This window comes from Ochotona princeps, chromosome 28 (assembly GCF_030435755.1).
Source record: "Ochotona princeps isolate mOchPri1 chromosome 28, mOchPri1.hap1, whole genome shotgun sequence".
NCBI lineage: Eukaryota > Metazoa > Chordata > Mammalia > Lagomorpha > Ochotonidae > Ochotona > Ochotona princeps.
This window is the reverse complement of record NC_080859.1, coordinates 12294748-12312905: the sequence shown is the minus strand read 5'-3', so window position 1 is coordinate 12312905 and position 18158 is coordinate 12294748. Positions and strand designations below refer to the sequence as shown.

At 47.1% G+C, this 18158-nt stretch overlaps 1 protein-coding gene across 2 annotated transcripts in view; it reads right to left on the bottom strand.

Annotated features, from left to right (window-relative positions):
• LNPEP (leucyl and cystinyl aminopeptidase) overlaps positions 1–12608 on the bottom strand; it is an 86934-nt gene extending 74326 nt beyond the window's left edge. For both annotated transcript variants that reach the window (XM_058656364.1, XM_058656363.1), the window contains exon 1: positions 12367–12608. In XM_058656364.1, the coding sequence (XP_058512347.1) occupies positions 12367–12385 (19 nt within the window). In that variant the 5' untranslated portion in view covers positions 12386–12608. The remainder of the gene's footprint in view (positions 1–12366) is intronic.
• Positions 12609–18158: the final 5550 nt, after the last annotated feature.

Genomic DNA, 18158 nt, shown 5'->3' with positions numbered 1-18158 from the left:
AGTCTGCAGCCTCATCACCTCACAGGTGTTCAGGCTTTCACTTCACTTTTCAGTGATTATAGAGTCAGAACGCAGTGAAGCAATCCACAGCAGGGAGAGTGCTCACTGTTCCCTTTCCTTCTCCTCTTTGCCCTAAGAGCAGCTGTGTGGTGCTGGGGCCAACAGGTAAAACTACACTGAGGCCCATGTTTCTATGTAGAAAAAAAAAAAAGTAAAGTAACTTCTGAAAGGCTGTCCAGTGTGGGGGGAGTGAGTGCCAGAGATCAGGAACTCAGAGAAAAGCACCCCTGAATCCCTCCATTAACCTGCAAAAGTTGGAAAGTAACAACTACCTAAAACCAGGACAGAACAAAGCCAATGAAACACTTTCCTCAGTTGCTACTGCTGGATCTGGTTACTACAAACTCAGCAGCTTAAAACAACGGACTTACTATCTTACAGTTCTGGAGTTGGCAAGCCCAAAAGGGTCTCACGGGACCAAAACCAAGGCACCACAAGCACTCTGCTTCTTCCAGAGGCTCTGGGGAGAAACTGTTCCCTTGTCACCAGCTTCTAGAAGCTGCCTGCTTTCCTTAGTCTCGCTTCCACCTTCAAAGTGTGAATTGTGGCTCAGTCTCATATTGTACTTGGAGTATCCATCTGTTTTAGGGACTCCATTGGACTCACCTGTATAATGTCTTTATTGTAAAGACAGTTGATTAACTGTCTTAACTGTTACTACAGTCAAACTGCCCTTTACCAAATAACTGAAAATACTCCTAAGCTCCAGGGATTCAAGGCATGGGCGCTTTGTGGGGACCTTTATTCTTCCTATCCTATAAAAGCTAGGAAAACATACAGCTACCCCAGGAACAGACTTCAAGGTTGATTCTGGATGAGGTTGACTGACTGCTAAAATCAAAATAGCACATTCTTTAGAGGACCAAAAGAGGTCTGAGAGGACGCACATCACAAGATTCACACCGTCCAGGATACAACCCCAAACTACCTGACATTCACTGGATTAAGAAAATCAGAACAGGGCCTGGCGTGGTGTCCTATTGACTAAAGTCCTTGCCTTGCACGTGCCAGGATCCCATATGGGTGCCGGTTCTAACTCCGGCAGCCCCATTTCCCATCCAGCTCCCTGCTTGTGGCATGGGAAAGAAGCGGAGGACGGCCCAAAGCCTTGGGACCTTGCACCCACGTGTGGAAGACCAGGAAGAGGCTCCAGGCTCCTGGCTTCAGATTGGCTCAGCTCTGGGCATTGCGGCCACTTGGGCAGTGAATCAGTAGATAGAAGATCTTCCTGTCTCTCCTCCTCTCTGTATATATGACTTTCCAATAAAAATAAATAAATCTTTTAAAAAAAGAAAATCAGAACAATTCTCAATAGACAAGACAATGGATCATGGAACTATTGATGATCATAAAGTTATTGTTAAGCCATTCCCCATGAAGTACAGAACACAAACAACATTAAGAACACAGGAAACCTAGGGAGAAATGAACAACGCCTTAGGGCCCAGCAAGACAGTATCACATGCATTAAATGAAATGTATGCCTTTGCAGCCCTCAAATGAATATAAAAATGTGAGCAGAAAAATCATCTTAAAGAGCAATGGCCCAAAGCTTCAAGAAAATGGTGGAAGACATAAATTAACAAATTCAAACAGTTTGATAAACCTAAGAATAACTAAATCCAAAAAGAAACTGAACCAAGTGATAATCAAAACGCTGCAATCCAAAAAGTCAACAACAACAAAATTCAAAATCAGCAAGAAAAAAAAATCCTGACATGTTACTTACAAGTTACCAACAATTTAAATGACTATGGATTTCTTAGTAGGAAATAGGGAAACTAGAAAACCAGGAAACAGCATCTTATGCATTTCTAAAAAGAAAACTATTATTCATGTAATACTGTTCTTACATAAGAGTGTTTGCAGATGATCATTTGTATATGTGTACATGTACAAGTACTTGTGGTAAACACATGTCCAGAACAGAAAATCTGTATTTCTCAATGAGATAGCAAGTAATGCAACTTAAAGGAAGGGGCAACAGATGCGAACAGGCATTCACAAAAGAACATAAAGTCAGAAGGGGGAAAACAAACTGTATGAAAACATGATTAACATCTGCAGTCATCAGGGAACTCTAAAATCACACTGAGATACCAACACAAACACATGGAATGGCTAAAATTAGAAAGATCAACTATACCAAATTAATGAACACTCTTCATTCATATACTGCTGGTGGAAAAGGGAAATGGCCCAATCCATTTGGAAGATAATTTGGCAGGTTTTTTTTTTTTTTTTTTTTTTTTTGAAAGGCAAAGAGACACAGAGAGGGTAAGACTGAAAGCCAGAGAGATCTTTATCAGCTGATTCACTTCCTGAATGCCTGCAAAAGCCAGGGCTGTCAGGAGGAAACCAGGAGCCAGGAACTCAGGCAGAAACAAGAGCCCCTGGGCGACCGGCTGCTTCTCAGCATGCACACTGGCAGGAGGCTGCATCCGAAACGGAGCAGCTGGGATTCAAACCAGCTCTTCCCAAATGGGGTGCAGGTGTCCCAAGTGACAACTTAACCACTGCACAAACAGCTTGACTGGCAATTTCCACACGACCCTACCTATCAAAACCTTCTGCTCAAGAGAACTAAAACAGATGTTTTCACAAAGACCTGAACTGCAGAGTTCACAGCTGCTTTACTTATAACCCCAAACCAGAAACAAATGTTTCTTGAATAATGAACAAATCAGTCTCCATGGAGGAATACTATTCAGTAATTTAAAAAAAAAAAAAAGATTAATGGAAAGGCAGGTTTACAGAGGGGAGAGAACAGAGGGAAAGATCTTCCATCCGCTGGTTTATTCCTGAGGTAGCCACAACAGCCCAAACTGAGCCAATCCAAAGCCAGGAGCCAGGAGCTTCCTCCAGGTCTCCTATGCAGGCGCAGGGTCCCAAGGCTCTGGGCCATCCTTGACTGCTTTCCCAGGCCACAAGCAGGGAGCTGGATGGAAAGCAGAGAAGTTGTGACATGAGCTGGTGCCCATATGGGATCCTGGCACATGGAAGGCAAGGAATTAACCATTAGACTATTGAGCCAGGCCCTATGCAGCAATTTTAAGAAATAAACTTATGCTGAGTGAAAGAAGCCAAGAGCGAGGAAGAGAGAAACTGTAGAATTCCATTATAATCTTTACAATTAATTTTATATAAAACTCTAGAAAATGGAAACTGTATGATAGCAAGAGGACGGTGGTTGTCAAGGACCAGGGATGCAGATGGGCAGGGGTTGTAAAGGCCTTGTGTTTGACCTGGTCACACACAGGAGTTCATTGAGGGATTCAGCTCGGCTTGCCTACAGTCATTCTGGATATAACCACCAGCCAGCCAATTATCCCAAGCCTTTGACAAAGTTAAGCCCGTCAGGTTTGCCTTACCTGGCCAGACCCTAAACTGAACTGTACTGAATTGTGAATCCTGCCTGTGGTTACTAAAGCAGGGCCAGGCCAACCCCTGAGCAACAGCTTTCAATAGGAAGGAGAGAATCCTTGGGAATCGGCAAGGAACTCCGAGGGTGCTCCCGAAGGTAAAGCTGCTTTTAGGGTAAGCTGTCCCCTTCCACTTTCACGGCTTTCCGTGGGCTATGTGACGAGTGATGTTAAAACAGGCTAAACGCAGAAGCAAATATGAAAATGTAATTGTCTTCTATTAAGCCAGAACAAGAGATTTGTAATAGTGTAATCAACCCTTTTTGGTGTTGGCAGCTCTTATTATAAATGTTACTATGCTAATATTTAAAAGAATTTAACTGTTACTAGAGATCGCAAACTACAATAACTTCTTCCTGTGGAAAAACAATCTTCGTAACTTACCCTGAGGCTTCCAGGAACAGACTGTCCACAGGGTTGGCCTCTAACATGGACTGAATTATGTCCTCCCCAAAGTCGTAGGTAGAAGCTCCAGCTCCCAATGGAGCCGCTTTTGGAGACAGAGCCTTTAAGGTAATTAGGACAGATGAGGTCATAGGGGTTTGGCTCTAATCCAGCGAGACTGGTGTCCTTAGAAGGGAAAGAAACACCAGGGCTCCGCCTTGCCACACATGCACGGAGGAAAGACCATGAGTTTACGGAGAGTGGGGAGGAGCCCTCTCAGAACCCAACTGTACTGCACCTTGATCTCTGACATCTAACCTCCACGACCGTGAGAAAGTAAATGTCTGCCCATGGCAAGTCTGTGTCACTTCATCACAGCAGACAGAGCAGTGAAGAAGAGAAGGGCAAAGGGAGAGAGCAATGAACTATTTTAAGGAGGAAGAGAATTGATGTCCTTACATCACAACACAGTATAACTCATGCTATGTTTAGGTCTTGCTCTTCTGGGGAAAAAAAAGCCATTAATTACTATCTTTGATTAAGATCAAGAGAAATAACCCTCCTGGTTAGGTCAGGTCTGAAAGTCTCACTCATAAGCCTACCAAGTCATCAGGCTAGCTCTTCTGTAATGCCAATCAGCAGAAGCTTGGCCTCCTTGGACCAGGCCCAGCTGAAAGCCAGGACATGGCTTCACCCTCCCGCTCTTCCCCAGGCCAAAGGAAAGCCTAGATGGCTACTTCTTGGGATGACAGAAAATTCCCTCTTGAAGGCTGAATGTAATGGACTTGGGAACTATTTAGTGATTCTCTAATGAAGGGCCAAAGTGCCGCACTCCACTTGGGTCAGCACATGTATATGCCTTATAACACTCAAACTATGGCTTTAAAAGATATTTATTTTCATATATTTGAAAAACAGAGAGAACAAGACAAGAAAGAGGGAGAGCGAGTGGGCTCTTTCATCCAGGGCCTCAGTGCAAATGTCTGCAGCAGCCAGAGCTGGAACAGGATGCACCAGGAGCCAGGAGCTGCACTCAGGTCTGTCCCGTGAGCGGCAGCAGCCCACGCACGGAGGTCGTCATCTGCCGCGTCTCAGAGCATCAGCAAGGAGCTGGAGCAGAAGCAGAGGCGAGAATGGATCCCAGGCTCAATGACAGTGGATGCCAAGTGACAACTCACCTGCTCTGCCACAGTGTCCAGCCACCAACTCCAGTTCTAACCACTTAGAAAATGGGACTTTTGTTGTCATAACATACAGCTCATGCTTTTGTGAGCATCTTTGGGTAGACACAGATTTTAAAAATCTGGGGCTGGGGTTGTGGCACAGCAGTTAAGCTGCCACCTGCAACAACAGTATCCCATTTGAGCACCAGTTTGTGTCACATTAGCTCTGCTAATGTGGAAAGCACCAGCAGATGGATAAAGTGCTTGGGTTCCTGCCACCTAGGTGGGGGACACACACGGAATTCTAGGTTCCCGGCTTCGACCTGGACCAACTCTGGTGGTTGCGGCCACTAGGGGAACGAAACAATGGATTAAAGATCTGTCTTGGGTCCGGCGGCGTAGCCTAGTGGCTAAAGTCCTCGCCTTGAATGCCCCGGGATCCCATATGGGCGCCGGTTCTAATCCCGGCTGCTCCACTTCCCATCCAGCTCCCTGCTTGTGGCCTGGGAAAGCAGTCGAGGACGGCCCAGTGCATTGGGACCCTGCACCCGCGTGGCAGACCCGGAAGAGGTTCCTGGTTCCCAGCATCGGATCAGCGCGCACCGGCCCGTTGCGGCTCACTTGGGGAGTGAATCATCGGACGGAAGATCTTCCTCTCTGTCTCTCTTCCTCTCTGTATATCTGACTTTGTAATAAAAATAAATCTTTAAAAAAAAAAAAAGATCTATCTTTCCCTCCAACTCTACCTTTTGAATAAATCATCTTTTTAAAAAATAAGGGATTTTTTTAAAATGTCCCCCTGTTTGTATCTCTCTCATGTCCCCTACCCCCACTGTTGGGCCAACATTACTAGCTTATATATTTCAGAAATTCAAAATATTATTTTTCTAATAGAAAAAAAAAACACACGAACACAGAAACAGATCCTGAGACTTGGGCAGGCTGGAGATAGGGAGGAAAACTGCCATCATTCGTAACAGACTCTGAGAGCCAGAGCTGCAGCTGAGTTACATTCACTCAGCAAGACTAATAACAAAATAAGGGTGTCATGGTCAGATTCACCAGTAAAACTAGCTTTGTGCTAAGCTTCTTGGGAGGAAGCACGACACAGACATGAACTTAAACACACCCCGTCCTATGGGCAGGCCTGCCTGCAGTCCTGGCGTGTGTGAAACCCAGGCCGTGTCCGCAGTTAATGAGGTGCTCTTATCCCATCTCCACGTTACCACCACCCTACGTGGTCTTAATATCCAGTTCAACTCCACCTAACAGAAATGCTGTATTTCATATCTGATCTGAGACTGGAACAAGCTCCACTTGTATGAATAATGAGGTGGGGCATATTTCATTCACTTGAAGGAACAAGAAAAAACACACCAGGCCAAAATCAAATTGGCCTAGGGACTAAAGAATTCCTTTGGTCTTCAGCAATATTTCCCCCCAAAGGGTTGCAGACTCACAATCTTTATTAACAAATGTGAAATGGAACCAGTCCTCCCATACTGGTTTCAAGCCTTTAGTAAGCAGTTAGGATACAACAACTCTATCTCTCCTCAAAAGAAATTCCCAAATCTCACTCTGGCTAGCATGTGACCCAAATCATCAACTAAGACCATGGCTACTATCAGAAGATGTCTTGAGTTTCTGTGCATGTTTTAGTTTCTTAACTAAAGCTGTGACAGCATCTGTAAACAAGGATCACGTGTCAGTGAGTAAAGCGGCAGGGTCTGAGCTGCTCTTCATTGCTCTTCCCACTACGCCATCATCTCACATGTAAGGCAGATTCAGGAATACAGCTCCAGGATAAAAACAGAAAAGCACAAAACCAAACGCATCTGTGGGAAGGGGCACGGCACCGGCCCAATAATGCCCAAACACACAGTGACCACAGGACACCGACTTGGGCACTGCTTCAGGCTGGCCCAGCCCCAGCTGTAAGGACCATGTGGGGAGTGAAACAGCTGATGGAAGAGCTGTTTGTATCTGTGTCTCTCTTTCTCTGTCTACCAAAACAAAAAAAAAGTATCTTGAAAAATACATATAACAATAGTCTTACCATCAATTTATGGCTTATTATTAACCCGCTTTGCTATTAATCCATTACAATCAGTAATTATTCAAAAGGCTAGGACTGTGACTGTATTTTTTTTTCCTACCAATCACCACACGCTAAGAAAAAAGCCTCAATGCATGGGTTTTTCAAGTCTTTATCTAGGTAATATTTTCCAAACTGGCAATGAATTAAAATCAACTATGTACTATGGTTTCAGAACACCTCACAAATGGAAAACTTGCATCTTTTTTCAAATTTTTATTTATCTATCTCAGACACAAACAGTTTCCGGTTTTTGCTGGTTCGCTCTGCAAAACAACACGTGGCCAGGGTTGGGCGGGGCTGACAGAGGGAACTGGGAACTCAATTCAGGTCTCTCACCTGAGTGGCAGGATCAGCCTTGCACCCATCCAGTGACCCTCCTAGGGACTGAATTAGCAAGAAGCTAGAGTTAGGAATTAAGACTAGACCTGGGTATTTAACCAGAGACTCCAATGTGGCATTTAGGCATCTTCACCTGCTACTTAATCACTGTGTCAAAAACTATCACCTGTTATCTCCATTGTCAACTCTTCTTAAATCCCCTTGCTGCAATTTAGTGAACAGGTGCTCATTTCAGTGTAATGCAACACATTATGTTAATTTAATCCCCAAGCCAGACTAGACTCTTTCTTGGAACAATTTTTCTGTGTGCTCCTTCCTACTGGGAAGTTACCTGTTTGCAAATGGAAGTCACACTGTGAAATCCTTTCTTCTTCCCACTTAGCATCCAGTAATTGAGTAAACACAACTTGAGCTTTCTTCTTAACCTAACCTTGCAATTTAATACAAAAAGACAATGGCAGTGGGCTGAGCCACTGAGCAGCAGATCTACACAGCAGAGAAGCTACTATTGCTACTAAGCAGCAGATGGCCAGTGCAACTCCTGCCTGTGATCTTGACACCTGATGGCACAGCGGGTCCTCTCACTAAGCCTCAAGGGCCGGGACAGCCTTCCCCGCTTTACCTTTACTATATTACTTCTATAACACGATAACCACAAGTCAGATCCTTGAAACACTTAATGCGCTGACTCTAGGGGTGCTTGTTGAGCCCACCACAGGTCCAGGTCAGCCTTTGCTACAGGAGGGAAGGAGCATGCCCCAACCACTCTCCCATTCTCTCAACTGAAGAATTAAACAGGCCTTACTAACAAGCGACCATAAATCTCCTGACGAGGAATCAGAGAATACAGTAAGATGAATTCCTTATATGAAAATAAAACTAGTTTTGTTCAACTCATTTACTTTATTTAGGTTATTATTATCAGATGGCAAGTCTGTTTCTTCCTTACTATGCCTAGCAGAGGATCTACTGGTATGTTCACAAGCAGACAAAAATTACATCTGACTACAGCACTGAGCAGGAAATCACCCTTTTGCTTATTTTCCGTGGCAACTTCCTTACAACCTCTCTCTGCTGCTTGTATATCTTTCACACCCTGTTCTCAAGGCTTGGCAAAGAGAAATGATGATCACAGGTCACACTAGTTTCTAAGGTAAACTAGTTTCCATCTTGTCTCAAGACACCCATTTTTGGAAACTCCTAAGCAGAGACAAAGAACTTTTCTACCTCTTGTTTCCAGTTGAAAATGTGGCTGATTTCTAGTCACTTTTAGACTGCTAACAGTCACACTAACAGTAACAGTGCTGTTTCCCCAAAGGAACCAAAACTGAAGACACAGGACAAAAAAGCAGGATTTAAGATATTTTCCATCAAAAAAAACTATGAGCTTTCCTTTCTAAGAGTTTTCTCCTGAGGAGGCCATTTACAGCAAAAAGAAAAACATGCCAACTTCACATTTTTAATAGGCAATGCTAAAAAAAAAAAATGAAAAAAGGCTATTTCATAAAGATATACAAAATAAGAAAAAATGCTATTTGTAACATAAGAAGATGAAATCACAATTTTATACCACCTTGCACCCCACAAATATCTAAATTGTTGCCAAAGACTATTCCACCTTGGGAGCCGGGAAAGACTGTCAACTGGATATCAACATAAATTAAAAAAAAAAATTGTAATATAAAAAGTTTTCCATGTTTGATTATGTGCCATGCTGTTAGTCATTCATAGATCCCAGGTTCACAATGAGGGGGGAAACTGTTTACAAATCATGTTTTCAGTTCTAAGACTCCAATGCCTTTCCAATCTCTAAACTTACTTCAGATTGTATCAGGCACAACAAGTATGGGAAACATACAGCAGAACAGCAGAAAGAGAAGTCCTTCTCCACCAGCAGGTTCCCAAATCACAATTTGCTTATAACTAAGTAAGTTTCCCAAAAGTCCTCTTCCAGGAAATACTTCCCACTACGCTGAAAATGGGGTCACAGACTTGCAGGCTTCCTGTTCAGAGGGGTGAGCCTTGGCATTTGCATTTCTAAGACGCACAATTAAGTTATTCTGAAATATCCCAACCCAGCATGCAAATGAGGACAAGGCTACACAGACACCAAATAAGTATTTGCTTTAAAATAGTACTCCTATAAAAACAACTTAAAATAACGGGCATATTTTGTTTTAACATGAAACAAATAATTACCTCCTAATCCCTGCATTTCTAACTGCCTAAGAAGCCACAATAACCATTGCCATAACAACCATAAGTACTGCTCCAGTACAGCTCTCCACCCAAAAAGTCAAAAAAGCAGGTCCAAAGCCAGCCTCGAAGTGTGAAGACCACTGCTCAGCCCTGAGCGTTAGCACTGCCTCCCGGAAGCCAGGCCCAAAATACCACTGGAGCCAAATGGGAATTCCTGGCACGGAGGTCCATCTGTGTGGGCCCTATCAGGTGGCAGGAGTTTTCAGTGGGCCACAGCAGCCTGTTCCCTGGACAGCTGAATACAGGATGGGCCTAGGATTGCCAGTCAGAAAAACAGGCAGTAAGTTACAACAGAAAACCAGGAAACTACTGAGAACCTTCCTGAAATATATGAACATTAAAGGTCAGAATGACAAGACAAAAACTAAGGTCACTTCCTTTATCAACACATGGGTCAGAGGGTAAAATCATCAACTAGATGTTAAGTGAAAGATATGTGGTCCCTACTTACTCAGATTATTTTGTTAAACTGACATGCCAGGGCGCCTACGTGCTCCGGGATACATGAGAAAGACTACATGGAAAAGGTTTTATTTGAAGAGACCAAATATGCAACAAAAAACCAACACTGAGCTTGACAAATTTTGTGGCACCAATTCTGTGAATAATGAGGTGGTGTGAACCAGAATCCCCAGATCTATGGGAAAACTGCATGCACATACTTTTTTGGTACTCAAAGCATTCAATAAAAAAGGTAAACATGTTTACCGCTAAATCTGTCATGTTTGAAGGAACTAGGAAGTTGCAGAACAATCCTTTAAACACTGAAATATCCTGTCCACCCTGAACCTGAAAAGCACCCAGGGTTGCCAGCACCTCATCGCCTGTCCACTTCAGACAGCACACCGTTTACTCTCCTCCTCCTCATCAGGGATGCCTTGCTGGGCTCCCGGGGAACCTACACAGTAAAACATAGAACGATGCATTGCCAAACTGTCTTCAGCAGCGACTGAAAATCTAGAAGACAGGGAAAGACCCTAAGTCCAATTTCCAACAACAAAAAGTCCAAGTAACTGCTTCTCTTCGTGCTTTTTTTTTCTCTGGAGTTTTTCCATTGCCTCTCCAACGGAAACCTGCGGGAACGCATATCTAGAGCGGTGTAGGTCATGAAGGCAGAAAAGACTCCCATTTCAAGATCTGACAGGTATTTTGCAGGTGGAGGCTGGGCAAATCTACCAGTGCTAATCTTAACCAAATGGCTGGCTCAGCCTGATGGAGACTTCTCTTTTGAAACTTTAGGTGACACTTCACATGTAACATCCTATGTCAAAAAAAAAAAAAAAAAGCTTGGCAGTATTCATTTACAAGGACTTAACAACTTCTTTTTTTTTTTTTTTTTTTTTAATTATTTATTATTTAACTTCAGTAATTACATTGTATTATGTGACACAGTTACATAGATACTTGGGTTCTCCCCACCCCTCCCCAAACCCTCCCACCATGGTGGATTCCTCCACCTTATTGCATAACCACAGCTCAAGTTCAGTTGAGATTTCCCCATTGCAAGCGTATACCAAACAAAGAGTCCAGCATCTTATTGTCCCGTCAAGTTCAACGGTTTCTTAGGTATACCCTCTCTGGTCTGATGACAGAGCCAGCAGAGTATCATCCCAGTCAATTGAAAGCTCCAACATACCATCAGCAAAAATTTACATCATTATGGAATTAATTGACATAGTAATGAGTAACCAATATGTTAAAAGTAAACTTCTTTACTAACATGCGAGATGATCCCTCTAGCTTTCTTTGCTCAAATTTTCCTTAATTCTCTGGGTAACTTCACCAGCCGCAGGCATGACAAACAAACCTGAAAAGCAAGCAAAATTGCAGAATCAAAGTGGTCATGATCCACTGAGGAGCGGGGCAGCAGAAAGAAGCCTTGAGAGTCAGTCCGCAGCCACAAGCCAACTCTGGAAAACCAGAGGGCGAACCCCCTAACCGGCAGGTGGTCTCCAAGTGTGTTCTCCCAGAAATTCCACACCACAGAACCGCACAACACCCTACTTCGACGTGGCGACTCCCGGCTGCAGGTCCGAACAAAAGCCAGCGTGCTAACTGGGGCAGGACCGATTCCCCAGCATCCAGGAAGAGTCCCGTGGCCGGTGCTGTCTCCTGTCACACTGCGCCGTCACCGCGGCAGACTCCCAACCAAGCCCTCGTCCCCCACTGCGCCTTCGGAGGAAAAAGTCAAGCCGACACCTCGGCGAAGGACAGGGACAGCTCCCAGGGAGCTGCACAGGCGACGTTCCCGCAGCAGCAGCAGCAGCAGCCACCCCTTCCACGGGGACCCACACTGCCTTCTCCAGGGGATGCAGCGGGGCTGGGGTGCAAGGCCCGATCGCCAACTTTCCCGCGTCGCCCCCCACCCCTGGGTGCGCAAGCGGCGCAAAACTTCGCGGCTCGGTGCCCTGGTGGCGGCGCCGCGGGACGCGGGTCCCGGCCGCCGGCCGCGCCACTGACCTTCACGCCGGCACGGGCGGGTGTCCGTGTCCCCCGACCCCCGGCCCTCCTCGCCGTCCCCCTCAGCCCTCGCGGGAAACCGCGGCGGGGGCGACAGCAGTCCCCGGCCCCGCGCACGCCCCACTACCCTCTGCTCCCATCACAGAGCCCACACGACCCGTACCGCGAGCCACCCACTCACCATTGGTGAAGGACTCCATTTTCGCCCCTACCGCGGCTCCTCAGATCCGGAGCACCCCAGCTTCCTACTCCGAGGGCTGAAGCGGCCCTGCCGACTGAGCATGCCCAGCGCGGCCTCCGCGGGCTGGTCGGGGAGGTGCCGCGAGGGGCGGCGTAGTTCCGCCGCTCTGCGGCTCCTCCGTTCCGGGTTTTCGCAACTGCAGGAGAAGGAGCCGGACGGGCCGGAGGGAAAAGAACCACTTCGCCTGACGCCAACGGGGGCGGGGCTGCTGGAGGCGGGGCCGGCGCGAGGCCACGCCCCTCCGATGGAGCCTAGAGCTGCAGCAAGCTTGCTCTCCTGCCGGGGGCGGGGCCAGCGCGAGGTCCCGCCCCTCCCGGCGCGGCCTGAGGTAACTGGGCTTTGGTACCACACCGGGTGGGCTCCGCGGTGAAGCCGAGGCGAGGGTGTCCCCGTAAGGTCGTGGGTGCGAGGGTAGTCAGCAGCAGAACCGGACAAACACAGCCCCTGCCCCGAGACGGGGCGGACATTCCAGAGACAGGCGGGGAATCCACACAGACGGCAGTGTCCCCGGCGCGCTCCGTCAGGGCCCGGTGATGGAGAAGCCGTGGCGGGGAGACCTCGCCGAGCGCAGGCCACGGTAGCCGAGGTCTGAGGGCAGCGCGGGAGCCTGCGGGCCGCCAAGGTCGCGCTCCGGACCGCAGAGCTCTTGGGTTCTGAAGAACCTCGCTCCTGCCAGGCCCGAAGGAAGAGAGCAGGCGCTCCGGGCCCTTCTCCGCCGGCCTGTCCTCCGCACGCTCCGGCAGGGAGACCCGAGACGGGATGGGGCCCTCCTCCTCCTCCTCCTCCTCCTTGTCTGGGGGCCGAGCGCATCCACAGCCTGGTCCCCTCTGGGAACCAGCGGCTCCCGGCCAGGCCTTGGGATGCTGGTGGGCCAGAAAACCCGGCACCGGGCCCGCCCGGATCGGGCCGCAACCCTCCCAACCCCCTTCGGGGCAGGATGTGGGCAGCGGGCCCGAGCGAGCCGAGCCTTTAAATCAACGCCTGCGGTTCCCCGGCGTAGCGCTGGGCCGGGGCGACTCCCGGCGTCGCCCCTGCCCCCACCACCACCACTCGCTTCGTGGCCTCCAGCCCGCAGCCACCATTGTTTTCTAGCACCAAATTAGGAAGCGCTCGCCAGTCACGGAGTGGGAACAGCTGCGGGCCGCGGGAGCCCCCCGGGTGGGCGGAGAACATCGTGGGGGCGCCGCCGCAGGTTCGGGCCCTTCCTCCCCTTCCTGGGCGCACGCCGCCAGCGCGGACGGCCTCCGCCCTCCTGTCCTCCGCAGCCGCGGCCCCTGCAGCCACTTGGCTCTGGCTGCAGGTCGCTGAGCCGCCCTGTGCCTGCTAATTGTCACAGCCCGCCTAGTGGCCTTCGCCAGCGGGGCGTGCTGACCCTCACCGGACTTAGAAACACGATCTTAAAGCACCATCGAAGTGCAACCCTGCCTTTCCAGACGTTGACACCACACACTCCCTAAGCCTGCTTTAAAAGTTACAGTACATGCCGCGCTTGCTACGTGGGCTAAAAGCGAATTCCTCCGGCCTGGCTGTAGAACCTCGGGAACCCTGGGCTCATTCACCGTGCTTGGGGCCATGGACCCTTTATGCTGTTCCCGGAGGTCGCTGGACTTCCCATCCAGCCCTGTTCACCATCTCCAAGCACATCCCTTCCGCTTGGTAGTCTGCCTGAGGATTGCCATTTGGGTCTCAGCCTCAATTTCACCTGTGCGGGGGACCCTTCTCTCACCCCGAGTCCAAGATTGGCACAAGCGCGTGCACCCTGCTTTGTGCCCGCCACGGCACTCCTCAGGGTTTGAAGCAGAGCGTCTGGTGTGTTGTCAGGTTACCTCCACCCTCCTTTGAAGGCAAGCCGATGGAGGCAGTGCGACTACTCCCTTTTTTAGAGCAGTTTACTGACGTCCAGATAAGGATGCACTCAGTAATTGTGTTATGGAGACGCCAAGACGTGCAGTGTCCTTGAATTCCAGTCTCCATTCAACGAAGAAAACGTTCCCCAGAAGGGCTTCAATGGAGGGGTGTGCTTGTGGACCGGACCCACCGGCAGGGTCTGTGCTGGGAAAGGCCATTCGAGGGAGATAAACTGCCCCGCCTGAGGCAGGCCCACGTGCAAAGTGGAGTACCAGGGTTCAGGTGTCACCTCCAAGTAGTTTTGGCAAAGCTGGGTTTTGTTCAAAGGACCTCAACGCTTTTTACTGCTTGCATGAAGATGTTTTGTGCTCCTGTTAAATCCACTTGTTAAATCCCCTCACCTGGCCTCACCTGCAAGCCAGCCGAGGATGCTTTTCCAAAGATGTCATCTTCCCACTAGGCATGCCTTTGAGATCTGACACAAAGAGGTGAGTAACTTCTTTGCCATCTTCCTGCCTCCCTCCCTGATCTTCCTTCCAAGATGTGTCATTTTTCTATTAAAGTTTTAAAATCTGTAGACAATCTGTGTGTTTCAGAATCCTGCCTATCCTGGAAAGATTCACTACAGGGTTAGTTGCATTCTGCAGAGTTGGATCCTTCCTTACATTTCACTTCTTGAAGCCCTTTTGGAAGAAACAGGAGTTCAGAAATTCACTACAGAAACCTATTTTGTTTCTGTCATGAAGCCCTCCCATCCTCCCACAAGAACTTCCTCTTTAAGAGTAAAACATTTTAAGTGGTTATGAAGTTTCCATTCTTTAACAGTGGGAAGGGTGTGACATTATGTACTACCCCCATCTACTATTTTCAGTCTTTGCTATCTTCCTTCAACTGTTTAAAAACCGACAATTTAGAGGGCTAATTATAGTATTGCTCAATAGCGTAAGAGGGACAATATGAGCACCCTGCACAACAACCAGCATTTGTTCCTCTAGAACCAACAAGCCTGACAGCCAATGAATGAGTAAACCCTTGGTCTGCCCTCCATGCACTGGCTAGTCATGCCTCCCATTTAACTGAGGAAGGACCTGCAGTCCAGATGGGCTAGCTAACTCCCAAGCCAGGGGGCCATATGGGCTGGAACACAGGCCGTTGGTGATCACACAGTATGTGCAGCCTCCTGCTGCCTTCCCTCACCCCAAGGAAATCAGGGCCAAGGGCAGTGGTGCACACAGGAATGTAAATAAAAAGAAACACAGCTATTTGGGGCTCCTGAAAGGCTGCTACATGTATTATTTATTTGATATCAGAATTCCATTAATGGGTTAATTGATGGATTCTCCATATGAAATTTGGTGTTGCCCCTTTGAGATGGGCTTTCTGAGTGTTCTGAAATACACAGTGCATTAATTCCGTGCGCACATCTGAAAGTACAGTGGAAAATGTGATCTGATCAGCACTCTTGATGCAGGAAGCTGCCTGCTGCCAAAGCTAGAACAACTGTCACCGGATGGCGACCCACAGTAGGGACCAAGGAGCCAGCAGCCCATTACTCTGAGAGCCTGTGTGCAACATGTGCACTCTGCATTGGTTCAGGATGCTTGAACATACCAAATTAAGAAATGTTTAGAGTATAAAGGAAAGTGGAAAAATTACCCAGGCCTGGCACAGTATCTTAGTGGTTAAAGTGCTTGCATATACCAGGATCTCATGGGTGCTGGTTCTAATCCTGGCAACCCCACTTCCCATCCAGCTCCCTGTTATGTCCTGACCCATGTGGGAGACCCAGAAGAAGCTCCTGGCTTCTGGCTTCGGATCAACTCAGCTGCAGCGGTTGCAACCACTCGGGGAGTGAAGCATCAGATGGAAGATATTCTTCTGTCTTTGTATATCTAAATTTCAAATAAAAAAATCCTAGAAAGAAAAAAAGAAAAATTGCCCAGTGGAATTGCCGTTGAATCTAAACCTTAGCCAAAAGATGAGATGCAATTCAATAAAGTAAAATTTTATTTTTAAAAAGAATTTAAAAATTTATCTTAAAGATGTATTTTTGTTTTTACTTATTTGAAAGATACAATGACAGAAGGAGAGAAAGAAAAAGAAGGAAAGAATTGGAAGTTACTACAAATAAGTGCAGGGCTTCTTGTTAGTGATGAAAATACTCCAAAATTGATTGATAATAGATGCTCAACTCTGACTTTAATAAAAAACACATTGAGCTAATTTAAAGTGGGTGAATTATGTGACAAGTGATTTATAATCTCAATAAAGCATGAATAACATTCAAGAAGTTATCAAATGGCTCATGGAAAAATTAGCCTAAAAGATAAGTTTATTTTGGTGCAGAAATAAAAGTTTGAAATCTATGCAGAATGTTTCTTATATTCCACATTCTGCATGAACCTTTTGAAGAGCTCTCATCTATGAAAGACTTAAGGTTATGACTTTATTGCTTAAATTTTCATTTCTTTTCACCTTATTTGAAAGGAGAGCGAGAGAAATCTTCTGTTTGCTGGGCCACTGTTCAAAAAAGCACACAATACTGTAAGCTGGGCCAGTCCTAAGCCAAGAACCCAAAACTCAGTCTGGGTCTTCTAGGTAAGTGGAAGAGATCCTAGCAAATGAGCCATCACGTGCTGTTTGCCAAGGTGTGCATTAGCAGGAAGCTGGATCAAAAGTGGAGTAGCCAGGAAATCGGACTCTCTAGTGCAGAATGTGGGAGTCCCAAGCAGCGTCTTAACCCCTGTGCCAAATGCCCAAGGCTATCATTTAAAAAAAAAACCATAAAAATCATGCTTGATGACAATGAAACAGTCATGCAAATGATATGCTATGAATATATACTTTCACCATCATTTTAACTGTTGTATTTTCCCCCACCTGGCTGCTACTGTTGAAAAGGGCACAGATTCATGCCGTTTAGAAACAGAGGAAAAGCTAAAGAAAACCCTGCAGGCACAAGTATAGCTTTTCAGTCTTTTTCTTTTTCTTTTTTTTTTTTTAAAGATTTATTTATTTTTATTACAAAGTCAGATATACAGAGAGAAGGAGAGACAGAGCAGAAGATCTTCCGTCCAATGATTCACTCCCCAAGTGAGCGCAACAACCGGTGCTGCGCAGATCCGAAGCTGGGAACCAGGAACCTCTTCCAGGTCTCCCACGCGGGTGCAGAGTCCCAGTGCATTGGGCCGTCCTCGACTGCTTTCCCAGGCCACAAGCAGGGAGCTGGATGGGAAGTGGAGCTGCTGGGACTAGAACCGGCGACCATATGGGATCCTGGGGCTTCAAGGCAAGGACTTTAGCCACTAGGCCACGCCACTGGGCCCATCTTTTCGGTCTTTTTCAAAAGGATGCCCTCAGCCTCTAGAGGCTGAATGTTTAGAAAGAAATGAATATTTAGAAAGAAATCTTCACTTTAGATGTGAAAGTCAGACTGTGGCGATATTGGACCCTCTCCATTTAACAAACCAGATTCCAAGGTCCCATTCTCTCCATTCTTTCTCTCTCTTTTTTTAAAGGAAGATCTTCCATCCAATGATTCACTCCCCAAGTGACCTCAACGGCCGGTGCTATGCCAATCCAAAGCCAGGAGCCAGGAGCCTCCTCAGGGTCTCCCACATTGGTGCAGGGTCCCAAGGCTTTGGGCTATCCTTGACTGCTTTCCTGGGCCAAAAGCAGTTAGATGGATGGGAAATGAGGCTGCCGGGATTAGAACTGGTGCCCATATGGGATCCCAGCGCATTCAAGGCACAGACTTAAGCCACTAGGCTACTTTACAGGGGCCCCCATCCTCTGCATTCTAAGACACTGCCCAACGTTTGCATTGTTATCAAGTGTTGCTGATGATGGTAACCAGCATGCTGGTCCTTAAATAACCTGGCACT